The sequence below is a fragment of the Corythoichthys intestinalis genome, chromosome 6, assembly GCF_030265065.1.
Source record: "Corythoichthys intestinalis isolate RoL2023-P3 chromosome 6, ASM3026506v1, whole genome shotgun sequence".
Classification (NCBI taxonomy): Eukaryota; Metazoa; Chordata; class Actinopteri; order Syngnathiformes; family Syngnathidae; genus Corythoichthys; species Corythoichthys intestinalis.
This window is the reverse complement of record NC_080400.1, coordinates 27,970,463-27,992,789: the sequence shown is the minus strand read 5'-3', so window position 1 is coordinate 27,992,789 and position 22,327 is coordinate 27,970,463. Positions and strand designations below refer to the sequence as shown.

At 39.6% G+C, this 22,327-nt stretch overlaps 1 protein-coding gene across 2 annotated transcripts in view; it reads left to right on the top strand.

Annotated features, from left to right (window-relative positions):
* Positions 1–22,327, top strand: part of plch1 (phospholipase C, eta 1) — a 148,706-nt gene that overhangs the window by 96,737 nt on the left and 29,642 nt on the right. For both annotated transcript variants that reach the window (XM_057838266.1, XM_057838265.1), the window contains 2 exons: positions 4,302–4,473; positions 21,965–22,072. In XM_057838266.1, coding sequence (XP_057694249.1) covers positions 4,302–4,473; positions 21,965–22,072 — 280 coding nt within the window. The remainder of the gene's footprint in view (positions 1–4,301; positions 4,474–21,964; positions 22,073–22,327) is intronic.

The following is a 22,327-nucleotide window of genomic DNA, read 5'->3' as shown; positions in this document are numbered from 1 at the left end:
ATTCGACCAAGTGTGCCAACTATTGTGGCTCTATAAGCTCCCTGAGTCTCTGAAAAAAAATATTTCCTTTAAATGGCGAACAAAGGGTCGTCACGGCAACAGACAGAGACACGTGGACATGGGCCGTAAAAAAGTATTTTAATAGGTCTTGAAACTACAATGACCAACATGAAAAGAACTGGACATGTTTTGGAAAAACGAGTGACTTTCTATCGCCACTAGTTGGCGCTGTAGGGTTGATGCAAATGACCCCTACAAGGCCCTTCAGGGTATGACTCTCAACAAGCACGGGAAGTTTGGCGCAGATATCTTGTATATCTGCCGAGTTATGACTGTTTAAAGTTTTTGGAGAGAAAAATTGTTGACAGTCATTTTCACTTTCCTGTTTGGACCCCTCCGCTTCAACGAAACTTCAATATTTTTCATCAGGCACCTGAAGACAGGTCTTAAGGTTTCCCTTATGCAGGTTTGAGGTAGATTGATTTTTTCCCTTTAGAGGAGGAGTGTGTCCCGTAAAAAAGGGCATTTCCTGTTCCCACTAGGAGGCGCCAGGCACAAATGGTAAATTTTCAATCCAGTCCTGCTCAGGCTGGTATACCTCACACACATGCCAGATTTAAAATAGATTGAACGTTGTATGAGGGAGTTATCAGTCATTTTCCGAATTCGGTGTTTTGGCGAAAAAATGGAAGAATTTGGCGCCCCGCCCAGGTCAGGCCCATGAATGAAAACACACCATTTTTATAACTTAAGATTTCATATGCCTCATGAACAGTCTCACCAATTTTGAGAATGATCAAACTAATTCCCTAGGTGCCAAGGTGTAAAATGTGCACACTGTAAATCGATAAAAAGTTCACATTCAATCCAAAATACCCGATTTCCTGTAGGATTTGGAATGTGTGTGCAAGAGACTTTTTGGAGCAGTTTTGCACAAAGTTTTGACTCTCCAAATTTCATCACTCTATGTTAGAAAAACCTAAATGGAGAGACCTTTTTGAAAATTTCAAGGGGGCGCCACTGAGCCATTTTGTTAAATTTTTTCGTAACGTTGCAAGATTATCGAACGTTATCCAAAGCCGCATGTATGTGCAAATTTTGGTGAGTTTTTATGCATGTTCAAGCCTCCAAATGTAAACTCCTACTGTGAACCGATAAAAATTTCACATTCGATCAAAAATACCCGATTTCCTGTTGGATTTGGAATACGGGTGCAAGAGACTTTTTGGAGCAGTTTTGCACAAGGTATCGACTCCCCAAATTTCATCACTCTCTGTTAAAAAAACCTAATAGGAAACGCCTTTTTGAAAAATTCAAGGGGGCGCCACTGAGGCATTTTGCTACATTTTTTCGTAACATTGCAAGATTATCGAACTTTATCTAAAGCCGCATGTATGTGCAAATTTTTACGAGTTTTTGTGCATATTCAAGCCTCCAAATGTAAACTCCTACTGTGAACCCATGAAAATTTCACATTCGATCCAAAATACCCGATTTCCTGTTGGATTTGGAATATGGGTGCAAGAGACTTTTTGGAGCAGTTTTGCATAAGGTATCTACTCCCCAAATTTCCTTGCTCTATGTTGAAAAAACCCAATAGGAAAGGCCTTTTTTAAAACTTCTTTCTGTCGCCACTAGTTGGCACTGTAGAGTTGATGCAAATGACCCCTACAAGAACCTTCAGGGTATGACTCTCAACAAACACGGGAAGTTTGGCGCAGATATGTTGTATATCTGCCGAGTTATGACTGTTCAAAGTTTTTTGCGTGACAAATTGTTGAAGTTCATTTTCACTTTCCTGTTTGGACCCCTCCGCCTCAACGAAACCTCAATATTTTTCATCAAGCATCTGAACACAGGTCTTAAGGCTCCCCTGATGCAGGTTTGAGGTCAACAGATTTTTTTCCCTTGGAGGAGGAACCTGTCTCGTAAAAAAAGGCATTTCCTGTTCTCACTAGGGGGCGCTAGACCTAATGGGTAATATTTCAATGCACTCGTGTTAAGGGTGGGATACCGCATATACATGGCAGATATGAAAAAGATTGAAAGTTGTGTCAAGGAATTATTAGCCATTTACTGAATTCGGTGTTTTGCCGAAAAAATGGCCGACTTTGGCACCACGCCCAGGTCAGACCTGTGAATGAAAACACACCATTTTAGAAACTTAAGATCTCATATGTCTCCTGAACAGTCTCACCAATTTTGAAGATGATCCAACTAACTCCCTCGGCGAAAAGGTCTCAAATGTGCACCCTGTAAATCGATAAAAATTTCATATTTGATCCAAAATAACCGATTTCCTGTTGGGTTTGGAATATGCGTGTAAATGCTTTTTTGGAGCGGTTTTGGACAAGGTATAGACCCCCCAAATTTCATTGCTCTACGCTGACAGACCCTAATGTTATAGGCCAATTTTAAAATTTCAAGGGGGCGCCACTGAGCCATTTTGTTATATTTTTTTGCAACGTTGCAAAATTATCGAAATTTACAATTTTCCGGACGTATGTGCAAATTTTGGTGACTTTTCGTGCATGTTCAGGCCTCCAAATTGGCCGTTTTCATTTGCCCTGAAAAAAAAAAAAAAAAAAAAAAAAAAAAAAAATCCTTTGCAAAACAATAGGGCCTTCGCACGCTTAGTGCTCGGGCCCTAATTACATATGCCGAATACAGAAGGGCTTACAGTACATGGATTTTGTTGTTACAAGGAAATACTACAAGGTTTGTACATATAAACAAAATAGTATGTCATTCTTTTTTATTGCAGATATTGATGGCAATAAAACATTTGAGCAACATGGTTCTATTTCTTGTTTTATTTAAAACGATTGGTGCATATGCAAAACAGGTCAGTAAATCAGAATTTATAAAATTATTAGAAAAATAGCATACGAGAATGTGATATCAGACAGCAGAGCTCCGGAGCGCCTTGAGAGCCTCGCCAAACTTTGACCCGACATTACGCAGACCCTTGGCGGTTTACAGACGGGCTTTCTCCCGCTGTCCTCGGTAATACCAGCTCCAATAGCGTATCTTAAAGTTGCTGCAGTTAAAAAGCTCGTAGTTGGACCTCGGGATCGAGCTGACGGTCCGCTGTGAGGTGAGGCACCGTCTCCCAGCCCTAGCCTCTCAGGCGCTCCGGGCCAGAACGCTCGTATTCTCGATATATGTCCATCAACGTACAGTAAGTTTTGCTGTGAGGCACATGAACTTATCTTCCCATGCCTAACAGCGTTTTCCACTTATGAACAAATGAACAAAAAAACTTGCATCTATTCATTTCTACACGTACTGATTAGCAACAGGCTAGCAGCAGATAGCATGTGCTGCAGCCAGAGTGGTTGTAGTAAATAATATTAAAGATCATCATAATTACAATCATCATCGTAATAACAATATCAAAGGCAACAAGTCGTTTCATGCGCGATTTTAGCTTTAGTATTTTTTGAGTACCGGACACATGAAAATTGAGGGATAGGGAGAACATACCTTCCATAACGCAGTGGCAACATGGCTACAAAAACACCTGGTCTTTGTGGTAGCACGAGCTTGGTTCCACATCTGCCTTCATGAACATGTTGTCCTCCCCTGTCGTAAAAATGGCAGATGGATGCGGTGTTTCCAAATTGTCTTTTTTAAGGGATTTTGATGAGTATTGCTACTCCAGCTCCACTGTTGTTTTGGATGGAGAAATTCTAAAACGGAAGTTGCTTGCTGACATAAGGAAGTAAAGCAGAAGTACCTCGGAAACTTGTCTATATTTTTAGGACATTGGAATTGATTAATGCTTCATTTCTATTTATTTGAGCTGACATGCTCATAAAGCACTGAGGCAATGTCTACACTTCCCTTTTTTTGTTGCTACGCCTCTCCTTTTCACATTTGCCTTTTTTTTAGAGCGGCTTCACCTGAGAAATCCAGCATGTCACTGTAGCGGCAATGAAATGACTGGATGAAACTCCCTCTATTGTCCCGTTAAATCACAAGCAGAGCACCTGCGTTTGCGCGTGTGTGCACATTTGTTTGTATGTACTGTATGTGGGTGTGCGCAGAGGTGAAAGCGGGCTTGCTTCCCCGGCGGCGAAGCTGTTACTCTGACAATGCTGACATTTGTTTGACTGTGTGACCAAAAGTCACCTTTCTAAATGAAAGTACCATCACAAAAAAAAAAAAAAAAACACTACAAACACAAACACTACACAAACACCCCCCCACCCCACCCAACACACACACACAGCACTCAATACTGGACATAGAGTCTACTACTCATCATCAAGCTTTATTCACATGTCTGTTCCTACCAGATTCCCGGTCCTTCTATCCATCGAGAACCACTGCAGTATCCAGCAACAGAAGAAAATTGCCCAGTATTTGCGGGAAGTGTTTGCCGACAAGCTGGACGTCGCGCACGTGCTCAGCAGGGAGTCCAAGACGCTGCCCAGCCCACAGAGCCTGCAGGGCAAGATTCTCATTAAAGTAAGTCGAAGCCAACACAATGTAGGGCTCTTAGCTCAAAAACCACAGGGGATATACTACAGAACGTCAGCACAACAATGACCTGAGGCAAAACAAAAGAAAATGATGAACCTACTAGGGGTGCAAATAGATGATGTTTTAAGATTTTAAAGAGGTTAACATCAGTGTTGTTAATAATGGTGTTAGAATATAACGGCGTTACTAACGGCGTTATTTTCTTCAGTAGTGAGTAATCTAATTATTTACTTTTCTCATCTTGGCAACGCCGTTACCGTTACTGAGGCGGGAAAGGTGTGCCTTACTATGCGTTACGAATACGATGTTTGTTGACTGACGCGAGAAAAGTCTGGGAAAAGTGGGGAGGAGGCAAGGGAGTGTGACGCCGTTGCAAACGCGATGCTACTATGCTAGGTGGCTCCGATAATACCTGACTGTAGCCGATAGCCTACAAACTACGCCTCATGATGCTTAGGTAGATATCGCATATATACAGAACTAGATGCAAATGACAGACACGGAGGCATTAGCAACAAATACAATAAAGAACTAGATGTGTTAGTAAACAGCTACCATCTTAAAGCAGTAGATTTCTCATGAAGGCTCTGTTGTAGAGAACCTTCCTAGCGAACCTAAGTCACTTTTTGTCTAAAATGCTCCAAAATCGGAAAAATGTAACTTAAATCTATCTTTAAATGATGAAACAGTTTTAAAACTTACACATGTTGAAAATAGACGGAATGGAACTAATGCAATAACGGGAGCAATTTTAACATCTTCAACAAATTATTCACAACATTAAATAACTTCCATACATAGCAAAGGTTATTATCTAGTTATCGCAATATCTGCAATACCCCTGTGTCTAGTTAAGTTTAGGGTAAAGAATTTTTTTTTTTTTTTTTTTTTTTTTTTTTTAAACATGAAAATTATCACCATTTACTTTGTCAATTAACTAATTACTCTTACATTCAGGTAACTGAGTTACTAACGCAATTACTTTTTGGAAGAAGTAATTTGTAACTTTAATTACTTTTTTAAAGTAAGATTAACAACACTGGTTAACATACAGATGTAAGCCAAATGAAATTCAGGGTGATCTGAAGGTGTCTTTGCTTTGGGGTTCATTTGGTTCAAAAGAAAAAAAATACAGGACATGAAACGAGAATAAGAGTAATTCAAGACATTAGAATGAATTACACGCATAAATCAAGGCGCTACTGCATTATGTTTCTTTTGAGGTTATATCAAGAAGCCTAAAATTTTGTGAAGTCCCTTGACATGCATTTGAATTACAGTAATTTATTAGAGACATGTCTCTACATAAACCCCATTTTATTCACACAGTTGTTGTACACATTAGCACAGATAATCCGTGTAATTAATCTGCTTTGGCAATGTTTCAAATGCCAATGAAGACATCGACAAATAAAGTATGTAATAGAATTTAGGATGTAATTACAATTGGCTCCTAAATAGGGATATTGAGCCAGTGGGGAATAAATTGTATTGAAATGAAAAGCAGAAGTATTTGCATGAAAAATGACCTTGATGTGACCGTCTCATAAATAATTGAGTCGTTGATTAAACTAATGCTTTAGATTCACTTGTTAAACCACTCCAGTGCACATTCGTATGATTATGACTCTGCAAATGTGCTTCTCTGTTCTCTTGAATCGAACAGCAAGAATCCTATTGTTCTAAATAGAGTCAGACAAAAACAGACATTTTAGCTGAAGTAACAATCACCATACAGTTGTACCTCTACACACGAAGTTAATTCGCTCCAGGAACTTGTTTATAAATCGAAATGGTCATATGTCGAGCAGGATTTTCCCTCAAGAATACATTATGATTTGTTCCACAGCCCGAAAACCTACACTAAATTGACAGTCATAGCCGTTCAATCCATTTGAAGGTGCCATACCTCCCAGTTTAAAGACCAAATGTGAGGTAATTTCATAAAATGCCAAATAAGGTCAAAATTAAAGTAGTTAAACATTGTCCAACAAATAAAGCATGAAAAAATAATTTATATGTTGTATACTTGACAAAATAATAGCATTTCCGAAGTTGTAGCCTGAAAGGGGACGAACCCGGAAGTGATACGTCACACCAAGAACAGCGATGGCAGCGCTCCATACGGCCGCCATACAAAGCCCTTCAAACAATGGTTCAAACAGCGATATAAGCGATAGACAGCGCAAGTGAGGAGATCCAGGTTTTTGAAGAGTTGGAGGAAGAGGAGGAGGTTGGACTTTTATGCTGGACCGTACATGTATTAGCCAGACGCTAATCAGGATGCAAACAATGTGCCCAAACTACCTGACATGGAATGGAGACAAGACCCAGAGATTACAAGATTGGTAAGATATAGGCTGTTATTATTTTTATGATTTGAAGCATGTCAGGTAAATAAACCACCTACTATTGCCTGGGATAAAAGAAAAGTTTTGACGAATCACCGATCATGTTGTGGAATGAACAGTAGAAGCTAGCGACGTTAGCTTTTATTTACCTGACATGTTTCGGCGAACACTTCCGCCTTCGGACCCTCTGACGAAGGCGGAAGTGTTCGCCGAAACGTCAGGTAAATAACCACCTACTATTGCCTGGGATAAAAGAAATGTTTTGACGAATTTATAAGTGAAAGCAAAATGAACTCAATACAGCTATGATCTGGGACTGCCACGAGTTAGCTTTCGGCTAACGTCGCTACCTTGTACTGTTCATTCCACAACAGTTGGCACCTCTGCTTTGACAAAGTCATCAGTCATCTATCCAAAAATCACACTTACTTTTTTTTTTACTTACTTTTTTTGCAAATCCTTGATCATAAGCAAACCGGTTGAGGAAGCAGGCATCTTCGAAGTGTTTGTAGCGGAGAACACTACTCGATGATGGCGTGAAATTCATTCGCTTTGTGCGACCGAAAGATGTCCATTTACGTGCCCTGCTAACGTTTGGCCACTCATACAACTTTTCTTTAGGTTGAGAACAATACATCGCCACACACCGCCGTGGCATCTTACCGAGAAGCAATGCAACAATACTGTTCTATGGCGGACTTCCCTCACAGTTCTCTGTGTGACATCATATCCGAAGAACGATGGTTTCTTTTCTTTTCAAAACACTCCTCCAGTGTCGTTTGCCTTTTTTTTCCCCGATCGTTCTCCGCATTTTTCTCAAATTCTCACGCGTCTTCACTAGAGCTGTCCTGACTAGTCGACGTTGTCGACATCATCGATGACGTAAATGCGTCGACGGGCAAAACATACCGTCGACGGGTAATGACGGGTTAAAAAAAAAATTACATGCGGATAAAGTTTAGAATTGCGGGGGCTCGCGATACAAGCGGTTGTTACTGGCACCCCCAAGGGGGCCGCTGTTATTTCAATCTGACCGGCGTTGTCAGATTGAGCAAAGAGGAAGAAAGTGGGCGAGCGAGCGAGAGAGAGGGAGCAAAATCGGTGAGTTGGAAAAGTGCGCGGGTAGCGCCGAGTTGAGTGGCTGCGTCCCCCACGTTTTTGTTTTGGTCAATAAAAATATCCATAAAGAGCCATCCGACGCCTCTCAGTGTTTTTATGCATGCCGCCGCCTTCCTGAGGAGGAAATCTGACGAAACCCGACAAACCGACGACAACCAGCCAAGTGAATCGCCGGTTCACTGCTCACTATGGCGAGGAATTGAAAACACTGCCAATTACCAAAAAGGGCTGAATTGGTAACACGTGAAAGTGGCACAAAGCCAAAAAAGCGGACCAGAATAGCCAGACCTGGAATTATTTCAAGGAAAATATGGAGGGTGCCATTTTGTGTACTCTTTGCTAAGCTGAGCTCGCATACCACGGTAGCACGTTGGCTATGAACGAACACTTGAAGCGCCGTCACCCAAGTGTAATTTTCAAAGACAACAAGAAACAACAAGCTAGCGGATTGTAAGCACATACAACTTTCTAACGATTTTTTAAATGGAAGTTGCCTATATGTGCGTCGTATCAACGCACATTTTTATTTAATAAAATATTTAATACATATATAATTATTTAACATTTTTTTCAATTTATTATTAAATTTATTAGGATCATGGAAGCTCCCACTCGGGAAAAATATATACATATATCCTGTATACGCATTATAAAAATATATATGGAAACAGCACTGGCCTGCTTACTGTAATCCATGACTGCACTAATGTGTTACTTAATATTATAAAGTATTACATATAGTAGTATACTATAAAATTAATAATATATATATTTAATTCATTCATTCATTCAAAATAATTGTGGTAATATTTCAGTGTGCCCTCTACTTGATCTATTTTCAGGTTAAAACAAACAAAAGTTTAACAGTTTTTCCCATCCCCCAAAAATGCGGAAGGCACACCAGAAAAAGCATCTGAACTCACACAAATTATTCTGAAAATGGTTGTCCAGGACATTGTAATTCATTTTAACATTTAGAAAAATATAGACGATGACATACCACAAAAAGAGTAAGAATTGTTTTGACTCCTGTTAAAGAGGTGAAGTCACAGTGTTTCCGTTTACTTTTTTTTGCACTAGTTAATGCCAGCAGCATTTGACCTAATTGTTTGTGATTTATTATTGGTATTTATGTTATTTATTTATACGTCAATAAAGAATTTAGGTGTTCCAAAATGCTTTTTGTGAATTAATAAGCGTGAACAAAAAAATCATTATTAAAGTAGTAATTTTTTTTAATTTTTTTTAATTAGATTAGTCGACTAATCGTAAAAATAGTCGGCTGACTAATCGGGAGGAAATTAGTCGTTTGGGACAGCCCTAGTCTTCACAAAATCCCTCCAACTTCCGTTTCCTGACTATTTTTCTTCACTTCCTTTCTTGGCCCGAGATGAGTTCTTCCCAAATGTGCTACTGACCTCCAGTGGCTGATGATATCTTGATTCTTGCAGGAGCATATCAATTGGGATACAAATAATCACGATGTATCACCATTTCGATATTTTGTCACACCCCTAATTTGGAGTGTTCAATCAGCATACCCTGCACATTTTTTTGGGATGTGGAAGGGACTCGGAGAAACCCCACACTGGCATGGCAAGAACATGCAACTCCACACAGTAAGGCCAGAGCACCCACGATCCCAGAACTCTGAGGTGGACGTGCTAACCACTATCCCACCGTGCCGCCTTCATAATGTGAATGATTTTTTTAACAAGAATAACGTGAAAAAAGCTTGTGTTTATTAAATGCTTCGTTGAGTGAGTCCACTCTAATTCACTCACGCTTTGACGCTTATGCTGCCGAGAACAGCCTCTCACTTACACAATGAACAAGTTGGCACAGCACACTTCAGACTGGGCTTCAAGTTTAACGAGGATTAGCACATTTGTGCCTTTGATCGTAGAGCTACCGAGGCTTCTCTGGCCATTGTTAACGTTAAGTACCAAACGCCAGCTGCACTGGTGACCAATAAAAAGTTTGGTCGCACTTAGGCATGTGCCGGTGTGATATTCTGACGGGATGATAACCTTAAGCCAAAATATTACGGTTTCACAGTATCACAGTTAGGGATGGGAATTGATAGGATTTTTACGATTCCGATTCCATTATGGATATTTCTTAACGATTCGATTCTTTATCGATTCTCTTATCGATTCTAATTTGGGGAAAAAGAAGAACAAACGTTTTGATTGGCATCGAGTTTGTTTAATCAGAAGTCATAACCTTACAAACTCACAACGAGATCAAAAGAGGCCCAAAGCCTCAGTGTTAACTGTGGCAATAAGTGGCAAATACACAAGAATGTGTAACATATTACTGAAACATTTATCTAATAGAAATAAAAAATATTGGTATATATTGGCAGATAGGTTGTTGTTCTGCCTTTGGCAATATGTGTTAAAGCAGGGGTCCTGTGAGAAACTTTTTCCTGTGAGGGCCACATAACTTTTCCCTTCTCTGATGAGGGGCCAGGGTCAGTTTGTAACAGAAAAAGTGTGACGATTGCAGAAGTGCATAAATGTAAAAAATTATTGTTTTTCAGAAAGCCACAATCAAATAACCCTTTCTGGATTTTTCACGGAATGAAAGTAAATAAAATAAAAATAATAATATAATATAATAATAATAATAATTAATAATAAAAACACTATTAATTAACTAGATAATAACCAAATAACCCTCTCTGAATTCTTCAAGGAAAAGGCCAGGAAATAAATAACACGATTGAGGGAAAAAAAAAAAATTCAAAATGTGATCAAATGTGGAGGCGGGTCGTATTAGGGCCGCGGGCCGCAGTTTGGGGACTGCTGGGTTAACGTGTATTATTTACCATTACATTGAAATGCATGCCTTTTAGTTTTTGTGGCGCTTACACGCTCAAGTGGGTGCGCCCTTGCGCTTTCTCACGCGAAGAAGAGCGCGCTCACGTGAAGAAGAGCGCGCTTACACCCGAAGAAGAAATGCCGCATCCAAGCGAGTGAGCGATTTAGTGAGAGAGGGAAACACTTCTACGAGCCTACGTTCTTTGTTAATGTTAATATCTACAGAGGCAATGCCTGTATTTATCATCTTTTGTGTTGTTGTTGTTGTGTTTCCACTCGCGATCGGACACTTAAATCCAGTTGTGTAGTGGTATGAACGATGTGCTAATGCTAGCGAACGAATGCTAACCATTTGTTATTACTGTTATTAGCAGCTAATCATCGCTGATTTACGTTGAGGCGAACCTGTTTGTTATTGGGGACGAAATTGATTTGTTTCATTTCTATTCTTAGTTTCACTCTTCAAGTGATGGTTGAATAAAGTCAGCAAATTATACCAACGTCTTCTGCATCGTCATTTGGGAGTTTAGCTAGCTGTATAGCCAGGACTGAGCCTTAGCCTCTCTGTGAGGACAGCGCAGTCGTATTCCCTCCCGATGCAGTTATCTCCACCTTGCAATGACTGCAAGTCGCTTTGTTGTAATTTTTCCTCGTGAAGTGAAGACACACTTCCGAGCGTTTGAACCTACGTGCTGTCATTGTTATGTTTATGGCTGCAATGCTCGTGCTTACCCGTCGTAACCTTTCATTTTCACACTCTTTCCTGGTGAAGTGTAGTCAAACTTTAGAGCAAGTGGTTCTTGGCGCCATGCTAGTTTGATGCGTCTGGACAACAAGACACATCACGACGCAGTACGCGTCTTTAGGAATCGTTAAAGGGATCGTTAAGGCTTTTTCATTGTGATGTCGAGGCCTCGAAACACTCGAAACCGGTTCCGAATTGGAATCGGATTTCGATTCCCATACCTAATCACAGTATTGCTATTACAGCTTTAAAATGTGTTACTTTGAGATATCTGTTTTTTTTTTCTATTGAACAGGAACTTTATTTTCCAAAAGTTATATTAAGTTGAAATAAATTTAAAAAATGTATGTATATATTCTAAATAAAATTAAAATACACACAGTCCTTGGAGCCTAAACCTACAGCCACAGCTAAACTTTATTACCATCAGAACAAAAATAATTGAATTATTCTCCATAAAAAGCATGTGTGTATGACTCGTATCTTGTTTACATTATACACACTCTCTTTCTCAACACAAAAACACACTAAACACGCTGGAGTTGATTCTCATAGCTGGTGGGAAACGTTCATGACTGTGTTTACTAACCTTTAATTTTGTATAAATTAGGGCTGTCTAAATTATCGCGTTAATGGGCGGTAATTATTTTTTTAAATTAATCACGTTAAAATATTTAACGTATTTAACGCACATGCCCCGCTCAAACAGATTAAAATGACAGCACAGTGCCATGTCCACTTGTTACTTGTGTTTTGTCACCCTCTGCTGGCGCTTGGGTGCGACTAATTTTATGGGTTTCAGCACCATGAGAATTGTGTAATTATTGACATCAACAATGGCGAGCTACTATTTTATTTTTGATTGAAAATTTTACAAATTCTATTAAAACGAAAACATTACGAGGTGTTTTAATACAAAATTTCTATAACTTGTACTAACATTTTTCTTTTAAGAACTACAAGTCTTTCTATCCATGGATCGCTTTAACAGAATGTTAATAATGTTAATGCCATCTTGTTGATTTATTGTTATAATAAACAAATACAGTCCTTATGTACCGTATGTTAAATGTATATATCCATCTTGTGTCTTATCTTTCCATTCCAACAATAATTTACAGAAAAATATGGCATATTTTATAGATGGTTTGGATTGCGATTAATTACGATTAATTAATTTTTAAGTTGTAATTAACTCGATTAAAAATTTCAATCGTTTGACATCCCCAGTATAAATGCAAAATCATATTGGAGGTATTACCTCCTTGGCAGCCACCCTCTACAAATGTTTTACATGTCGGTTGGCCCTCCTCCTGTAAGCCGCGACCGTCTGTAACTGTTCTGTAGCCAAAGTATTCCAATACCAGCGATTTCGTTTTCTTCAATGAGGGGAAAAAAAGTTTAGGAGTTTCACATCCTCCAGCCATCGTGTAGCACAGCTTACTCACTGACACTGACCAACAACCGGTGGGGGAGGGTTAAGCCTTGCAGATGCAAGTGAGGGATTTCTCAATGAATTTTGGGACATGAAAAATAGTTACCGTAATACCTTAGGGACAGTATGACAGAATATCATTGCGGTTTTGAAACCTTGACGTTCTCATACCATGGTATAAATCGGTAATCGGCTCATGTCTAGTCACACTGCTTAGCAGGAGAGAAGGTGCGAGGACCTGGCGCTGTACGAGAATGAAGTAGAAAAACATGAATATATTTTCTAAAATTAAAAACCCGATCCTTTTCACCCGATTCGGTTCCTCTGAAACATGGCTTGATCGGCCGGATTTCCGATCACGTGATCAGATCGGGGACATCCCTAATTTTATGTAATGCAGTTTAATCCAGGCTTGCTGTATATCAGGGGTGTCCAAACTTTTTGCAAAGGGGGCCAGATTTGGTGCGGTAAAAATGTGGGGGGCCGACCTTGGCTGACGTCCTTTACGTAGGACAATATATTTAAGCAAATTTTAGCAAGCCATTCTGTGTGTCACATTTGCTTTTTTTTTTTTTTTTTAATCAGTAATTTCAACAATCTCGCAACTTGCCTTTGTGGCGTTCTCTCTCGACTCTCGGGCTCTTGTGAAATGCTGTTGCTGTGAAATTAAACTATCTTAAAGTTGCTTCAATTTCTCGCTGCGTATCTTCCCTATAATCTTGCCGTACATGTCAGCATGTCTTGTTTGGTAGTATCGCCTCACATTGAACTCTTTAAAAACAGAGACTCTCTCTGCAAATGAGGCAGACACAGTTGTTGCGTATTTTAGTGAAGAAATAGTCCAATTTCCACCTATCCTTGACTTTCTTTTGTTGATTGTCGCTATTTTAGAAAATTGGAAGTAAAGGGTCTCACGGGGAAATGTTGCTTAGAGTACTGCTGACCAATTTATTAAGTCTGTGTGTGGGCCAGACGTTATTGATGTTATGACAGAGGCTTGGGGCCGGATTAAATTTGACCACGGGCCGCATTTGGCCCCCGGGCCGGACTTTGGACATGTCTGCTGTATATAAAAGAGATCCAGGAGCCGCACATTTGCTGCTTTTATGAAGTAAAACAAAAGTTAACAAAAGACAAAACAAAAAAAAAAAACAATTGCACGTCCTGCGATGCGACGATTGCGCATGTGCACATTGTGGTGGAGATGTTCAAACAATATATTGTGCAGGCCTAGATTACACAGTAAGATCGACGTATTAGCACCTACAACATTTAAACAAGAATAACATCAACAACCTTCCTACTGCTTCATGTCAGTTTTTCATGTTATTTGATAAATGAAGTCGCTGGCTGCTATTGACGGCACTAGATGTCCAATCCATTTTGACCGCGAGAGACTGGCAGTAAATATTTGCTGCCATCTCTCCCAGTCAAAACTGATTGAAAGGTTATTGCAGTTTTGTAGTTTAAGGTAAATACAAATGAATTCTTCATGATGAATACACTGTAGTGAACCTTTGGACAGGTAATTCAGTCAATTGTTCGTTTTTACCGCAATTTTCTCTACGGCACAAGAATCTTATTGATTTTTAAAGAAGAACAATGAACTAATTCAGTGCCAGTGAGTAGCCACTGAGTTAAAATTTTTGCGGAAACTCACTATTTGGCTATTGGTAGAGTTTCACACTGACAATTGTAAACCATAATTACAACTTCAAACCGTTGTGAATATTATCTCCTTTTCCCAACCTTCCCTTCTTGTGTTATAACAAGAATCCGATGAATTTTAGCAGTGACGTAAGGCAGCCGAGACTTCCTTATCTGGGTTTGATAGCGCAGGAATAGCTTTTTGCTGGTGGACATGAACGGAAAGAAAGAGTAGGAGCTTCTGAACAGCAGAGAACTTTCTGGTGCTTTTTGTTTTACTGTTGTACTGCGTGGCCTGAAGAATAGGCATGTTTAATCTCTTCCGAGTAAGGATCCCAAAAAGTAAAAAAAAGCCTTATTGATTCTCCTCCAAAGCCTTCAATTCCGTTTTCGACTCCTCTGAACCATATGAGGGTATGAGACGGATAAGGCAAATGGCAAGGGTGACAAATAAGGAGTGAAGGAGTGGCAATAAAACACAAGCCAACGTTTTGAAGTGAGTGGGCGGCGATGTGAGACGGCCATTGATTTTTTTGCGTGGAGGAGCTGAAAAAAATCGGCCCACTCACACCCTCGCTAATGGGCTCCCACTCGACTGGAAGAGCCTCTCTTGGGGAGCTCTTCTGAGAGTCGGCAGCAGTTTGCGCATTTGTGTTTGTGGGTTGCAATGTGCCAGTGTTAGGAGAATCACATGAGTCATTTTGAGAAGCACACCTCCTGTTTAAAGATAGAGTAGGTTTCTTTTTCCTGTGCTATTTTTAGAAGAAGGGTCACGTCATTTTCTCATTGTCAAAGAGCCACCATCACACACTTTATCTCATTGGCTTGTCATGACTTGCAGCGATCATTAAGTTAGTCATGGGAGCTCGAGTTGTCCAGGGACTGAAGGGTCAGCGGTTCGATTCCCGGCTACGACTGCCCACTATCGAAGTGCCCTTGAGCAAGGCACTTGAACCCTAATTTGCCCGCAATGGGTTGGCAGCAGCACCATTGGTCTGTGAATGTGTGCGTGAAAGGGTAAATGTGTGCTAATGTGAAACACTTTGGGCTTTGTAACAATGTATATAAATGGGCTATATAAGTTCTCTCTATTGACCATTAGGGGTGTGACAAAATATCGAAATGACGATATATCGTGATACTTTGTATCCCAAAAGGTTATCGATATGCTCCTGTCAAGAATCAAAATATCGTTTTAAAAAGGTGTCAATGTTTTAAAAAAAAAAAAAAAAAAAAAAAAAGGGAACCATCAAGTTGCTACCAAAACCTTCCACTATAATAGTGTCTCAGTTAACTCTAAGGCTGCCATTGACGGTGCTCAACGCCCAATCCATTTAAACTGAGATCGTTCGTTCATTCAAAACCAAAGCATTCACAGTCATTCGGTCCAATTTTCGGGGCATTTACAGTTCACTTGCTGTTGAGTTTGAGTCACTGCCTATTCATTTACGTGATTCCCTTTTCAGTTCCTGTTCTGTAACTCAAAATAAACAGGAAGTGACCCATAAAATACCCAAAAATTAACAGGAAGTAACTGAAAATCAACAGGTAAATTACCTTAAATGGCCCAAAATTACCTCATTGCTGCATTGGCTGCCATTGAAGGCCATAGACGTTCAATTCGTTCGAAGTGGGAGGGATGGTAGCTGCCACCCTCCCAGTTCAAATGGATTGGACGCCTACTAGCGATAAACTCATTCCAACTCACAGCATACACTTGTTTTTCTGTTTATTAGTTGTTTGTAGAAAATCCCAGACCAATGCACCAATGTATCAATAATCGTTGTATCGCCATATCGTCAGATCATCATTATCGAGAGCTTTGTATCGTATCGTATCGTGAGGTACCAAGAGGTTCCCACTCCTATTGACCAATATGGTATAAATAACTCAATCTGATTCTGTACTAGTTTCAATTTTCCCTCTAACCTTCGTGCGTGCGAAATCGCGCACTGCTTGCACAAACACCGCGCACAAGAAAATCGATGCAGCGCACAAAATAAAATTAAACACAAACGTATTGTAGTGTCACTCTGACTACTGTCTGCGCCACAGCACGACACTCCTATTGGTGCATTTGATACGGCAACGCAATGCTCCCATTGGTGCGTTCCATATGCCAACACGACGCTCTTATTGGTGCGTTGATACGGCAACATGACACTCCCATTGGCGGGTTACTATACCATGATTTTCTACAGTTATGAGGTGCGGGAAGGTGAGGGAAAAATAAAGAGTGAAAAATGAGCTACACTCCTGTGCTGATTTGCTGAAGGTTTTCTGTACCATTTTCGCAAAGGTTTTCTGTACCATTTTGCAACGTAACTCAATGAGATACAGGTGTCTAGCCAATAATATGACAGAGTTCACTTCAACATTGCAAACCCTAACCTTATGCTATGCAGCCCATAGGTGCCTTGCAGGTTAGTTAGCCAACAACAGTACAGCGGAGTAGAAACGCAAATGAAATGAATTTATCATGGCGAAAAGTACGGGCAGCGATACTACACTCATCAAGCCAACCTAAAAAAGAAATGCAGTTATTTTAAGATGGAATGGCTGTCAGGGTACAGTATGTACAAAAAGAATAAGCGGTGAAACTGAGTGATTTTTTTTTTTTTTTCAACCTGTCCTGTATAGCTGCTTAATTCATTTGCTCCAAGAAACGTATAAATACTACGTTCTATTTTTAAATGCTTCATTGTCCCAAAAATGTATTTATACGTCTTTTGCGTTTTTTTAATTAAAACAATTTTTTTTTTTATAAGAAGCATATACAGCTTCCGCTCTATCTGAGAAACAAAGAACAAAGCTCCAAACCCATTTTAAAGCAATAAAATTGGCCACTGGAGGGCAGTAGCGCATTTTGTAAGACCAGGCAACCCGATTCAACAGCAATGAACGGCCGGGCAGCATGGTCAGAGCGCTGGCGGCATGATGCCAGGCGGCACTCCGACCAAACAAAACAACCGAGAAGGACGCCTGGGAGGCCAGGTGCTGGACGATCGCTGAGCAGACCTCGCAGAAACGCAAAAATAATCCATCTTTGTGAGACAGACAACGATGAGGGAAAAGTTTCCACGGCTGACGTAGCGACAACGGCATCATCTCGGCGACAAACCGTCATTTCTCAGTAGTCATGTGTGAATAAATTCTTACTTTGCTATCAAAAGCCTTATTTGTCTGGTTGTTCATGGTATTTTGTAAAAGGAAAACATTATTCAGATGTTTGGGATGTACAGTGCCTTGCAAAAGTATTCGGCCCCCTTGAATCTTGCAACCTTTCGCCACATTTCAGGCTTCAAACATAAAGATATGAAATTTAATTTTTTTGTCAAGAATCAACAACAAGTGGGACACAATCGTGAAGTGGAACAACATTTATTGGATAATTTAAACTTTTTTAACAAATAAAAAACTGAAAAGTGGGGCGTGCAATATTATTCGGCCCCTTTACTTTCAGTGCAGCAAACTCACTCCAGAAGTTCTGTGAGGATCTCTGAATGATCCAATGTTGTCCTAAATGACCGATGATGATAAATAGAATCCACCTGTGTGTAATCAAGTCTCCGTATAAATGCACCTGCTCTGTGATAGTCTCAGGGTTCTGTTTAAAGTGCAGAGAGCATTATGAAAACCAAGGAACACACCAGGCAGGTCCGAGATACTGTCGTGGAGAAGTTTAAAGCCGGATTTGGATACAAAAAGATTTCCCAAGGAGCATCAGACCACTGCAAATCTACCAAGACCCGGCCGTCCTTCCAAACTTTCTTCTCAAACAAGGAGAAAACTGATCAGAGATGCAGCCAAGAGGCCCATGATCACTCTGGATGAACTGCAGAGATCTACAGCTGAGGTGGGAGAGTCTGTCCATAGGACAACAATCAGTCGTACACTGCACAAATCTGGCCTTTATGGAAGAGTGGCAAGAAGAAAGCCATTTCTCAAAGATATCCATAAAAAGTCTTGTGTAAAGTTTGCCACAAGCCACCTGGGAGATACACCAAACATGTGGAAGAAGGTGCTCTGGTCAGATGAAACTAGAGCTGTCCCGACTAGTCGACATAGTCGACGTCATCGATGACGTAAATCCGTCGACGAGCACAACATCCCGTCGACGGTTAATGAAGGGTTAAAAAAATATATGCGTGGAAAGTTAGAATGTCGGATGCTCTGTTTGCAAGCGGGGAAAGCGGCACAAAGCCCCAAAAAAAAGCGCACCAGAGTGTCCAAAACATTGCCTTATTTCAAAGAAACAAAGGAGAGTACACTCTTCTGTCCTGTCTCTTCAATGCCAAGCTTGGCTGGACGTCGGCCGTGAATAAAAACCTCAAGCGCCTTCACGCAGTTTGTAATTTTTTTTTCTTTTCATTTTTTGTACACCAGAGGGTGCTGTCGCTTTACTAAATAATAATGTTTCATTGACAATGGGCCTATAAGTGCTATTACTATTGTTCTAAATGCTAATTGAAAGGTTTATTTCATGTTATGGTTTATTTTATGGTATAGAAAATTATATAAGGTTAAAAGGTCATAAATATATACAGTATATACAGTGATTGCACTCAAGGGAGAGATTGTCAATGATAAGGTAATAAATTAAGGTAAATGCAATTCATATAGGCAATTCATTGATATATAAATAAGGTTTAAAAGGAAAAAGGTGAAAAGTTTTTGTTAATTTCTAATTATGTTGCTTTATTTGTGTGCACCGTAGCTCTTACAGTGTGTTTACATCCAAGGATGGAATAAAAGTTGTAAACCATCAGTTTAAGAGACCATCTTTTCAATCGGGAGGCTACACTAGTTAATTCTATCAGCATTTGAACTCATTGTTTATTTGTGATTTATTATTGTTATTTACGTGTTTATTTGTACTTTAATAAATAATTTGAGTGTTCCAATATGTTTTTTTGTGAATTGATAAGCGTCAACAAAAATTTCATTGCTAGATTAGTAAAAAAAAAATAAATAAATAATAATAATAATAATTATTAGATTTGTCGACTAATCGTAAAAATAGTCGGCTGACTAATCGGGAGAAAATTAGTCGTTTGGGACAGCCCTAGATGAAACCAAAATTGAACTTTTTGGCCACAATGCAAAACGATATGTTTGGCGTAAAAGCAACACAGCTCATCACCCTGAACACACCATCCCCACTGTCAAACATGGTGGTGGCAGCATCATGGTTTGGGCCTGCTTTTCTTCAGCAGGGACAGGGAAGATGGTTAAAATTGACGGGAAGATGGATGCAGCCAAATACAGGAACATTCTGGAAGAAAACCTGTTGGTATCTGCACAAGACCTGAGACTGGGACGGAGATTTATCTTCCAACAGGACAATGATCCAAAACATAAAGCCAAATCTACAATGGAATGGTTCAAAAATAAAGGTATCCAGGTGTTAGAATGGACAAGTCAAAGTCCAGACCTGAATCCAATCGAGAATCTGTGGAAAGAGCTGAAGACTGCTGTTCACAAACACTCTCCATCCAACCTCACTGAGCTCGAGCTGTTTTGCAAGGAAGAATGGGCAAGAATGTCAGTCTCTCGATGTGCAAAACTGATAGAAACATACCCCAAGCGACTTGCAGCTGTAATTGGAGCAAAAGGTGGCGCTACAAAGTATTAACGCAAGGGGGCCGAATAATATTGCACACTCCACTTTTCAGTTTTTTATTTGTTAAAAAAGTTGAAATTATCCAATGAATTTTATTCCACTTCACGATTGTGTCCCACTTGTTGTTGATTCTTGACAAAAAAATGTGGCGAAAGGTTGCAAAGTTCAAGGGGGCCGAATACTTTTGCAAGGCACTGTAACTAATGCAAAAAATAGCTTTGTTAAAATCAAAGTTATGTTTGAAATGTATGTGTTTACAAAAAGCTCATTTTCTCCGTTTTTTTCATCAAAAATTGGAAAATTGCTCAAACTAAGCTATTTTCTAATGCTGATGTCTAAAGAATGGCAAAAGATATGAACTTACTTTTGTTTCTGCTGAAAGAAGAGTCTAATCTTTCCTTTGGTGGGTTACATGTTTGTATAGCAATAGAACAGAATTTTCTGTGGGCCTTGCGAAATCAGTCAAAATCCAGAAAAAAGGCTGGCAGCGAAGGGACTTGCTCTGGTAAAAATGGCTGGGAGTGAATGAGTTAAACAAGGAGAATAGGAATCTTGAGTGTCCTTATTGTCTTAACAGTTTCAATGTGGGAGTTTGATATACTCCCATTGTGGTTGTTCATTATGTTTTATTTATTACCTCGCCTATGCCACAATTGGACCTTTTCCTGGCCAAAGCAGGACTCTTCCTATGGTTATAGCAGAACTCTCACATATAACATAGTACACATTTCATGAACAATGAAACTTTTGTCTTTTTCATTTTAAGTGGGCCAAATCAATTATGTTAAAAGCAAAATCATGCAAGTTGCTGTATTTTCATTCTTTTAACAAGCCATTTGACTTGCTATGATCCAAGGTTTTGAACAGGCGTGATACTGCTGTGTGTGGCCACAGCGTACACATCTGATGTTGCTCTCAGTGGGCTCAGGGAGCTTGTGTGTCTGCTCAGACACATGAAAAATTAGAGGGAACATTGACTAGTATCAATACATTATTCAAATTTGACTCTCTGTGTCTAACCAGCTGAACAGGACCGGTGTTCTGCAATTCCTTCCGATGCGGCGAGACATCCTACTATTGCTCAGTGCGCTTGCGCAAGCATTCGTACGCATGCGCACATCGGTTAAAGCAGCGAATACTCACTATTTTTGTATGCATAGTTTTTAATACCTTTTCATTGCCTCAAACATACTTTTTGCATGTATTTCTCTGTCATACTTTTCACCGTTGTTTTTTCTTGTGGTAGCTTTAAAGCAGTGTTGATCTGTTGACCACATTAGTCACATAGCGTATTTAAACTTATTTAATATGACTACATTTAAGGCATTTCTTTGGTACATTCTGCCTGCAGGCATCTAAACAAAACAATTTGAAAGCGCACGGTAGTACTTTGGGTGTCAAATTCGCCTCGTGTAGTACGTTTAGCCTATGTAGACATTATGGCAGAACACAGGTTTGAAAAAAAAAAAAAAACACACATTTAATGATTCAACTTCAATTGCTGTTGTCGTTTTACCTTTTAGAATATGAATTACTTTAAACTCATGACAGAATTTGTTTTGAATTTATTTTTTACTTGCCGTTCTTTTTACAATTTGTATTTATGTAGATTGAAAAACCTTCTTCTTAATAGATCAATGATTGCGGCCCTCTACTAACTTTGATTGATATCACACACAACAATACTATTTCAAGTGATACCTATTGACTGTATTTTTTCACTTTGTATAGGGCAAGCGTCTCCCTGCATATTTGTCTGCGGATGCCGAGGAAGGCGAGGTGTCTGACGACGACAGTGCAGATGAAATTGAGGATGACTTCAAGCTCAAGAACAGCAATGTGAGATGCTGCAGATGGTGAAATCTTTAGATAAAAAAAAGGGAATTGAACAAAGTCACTCACTTAACTTTGTTTCCACTTCGGCTCAGTGAGCATCTTGATGATGAGCTCCACAGATTTTTGAATGTTCTCAAACTTGACAACCCTCGTTTTTTTTCTGTAATTGCAAAACAACAAAATGATAAACATGAGAACAAATTGTATGTTCAAACTCTTTCAATGAAACATTTTCTTTGTCACCAGAAACAGATTCTA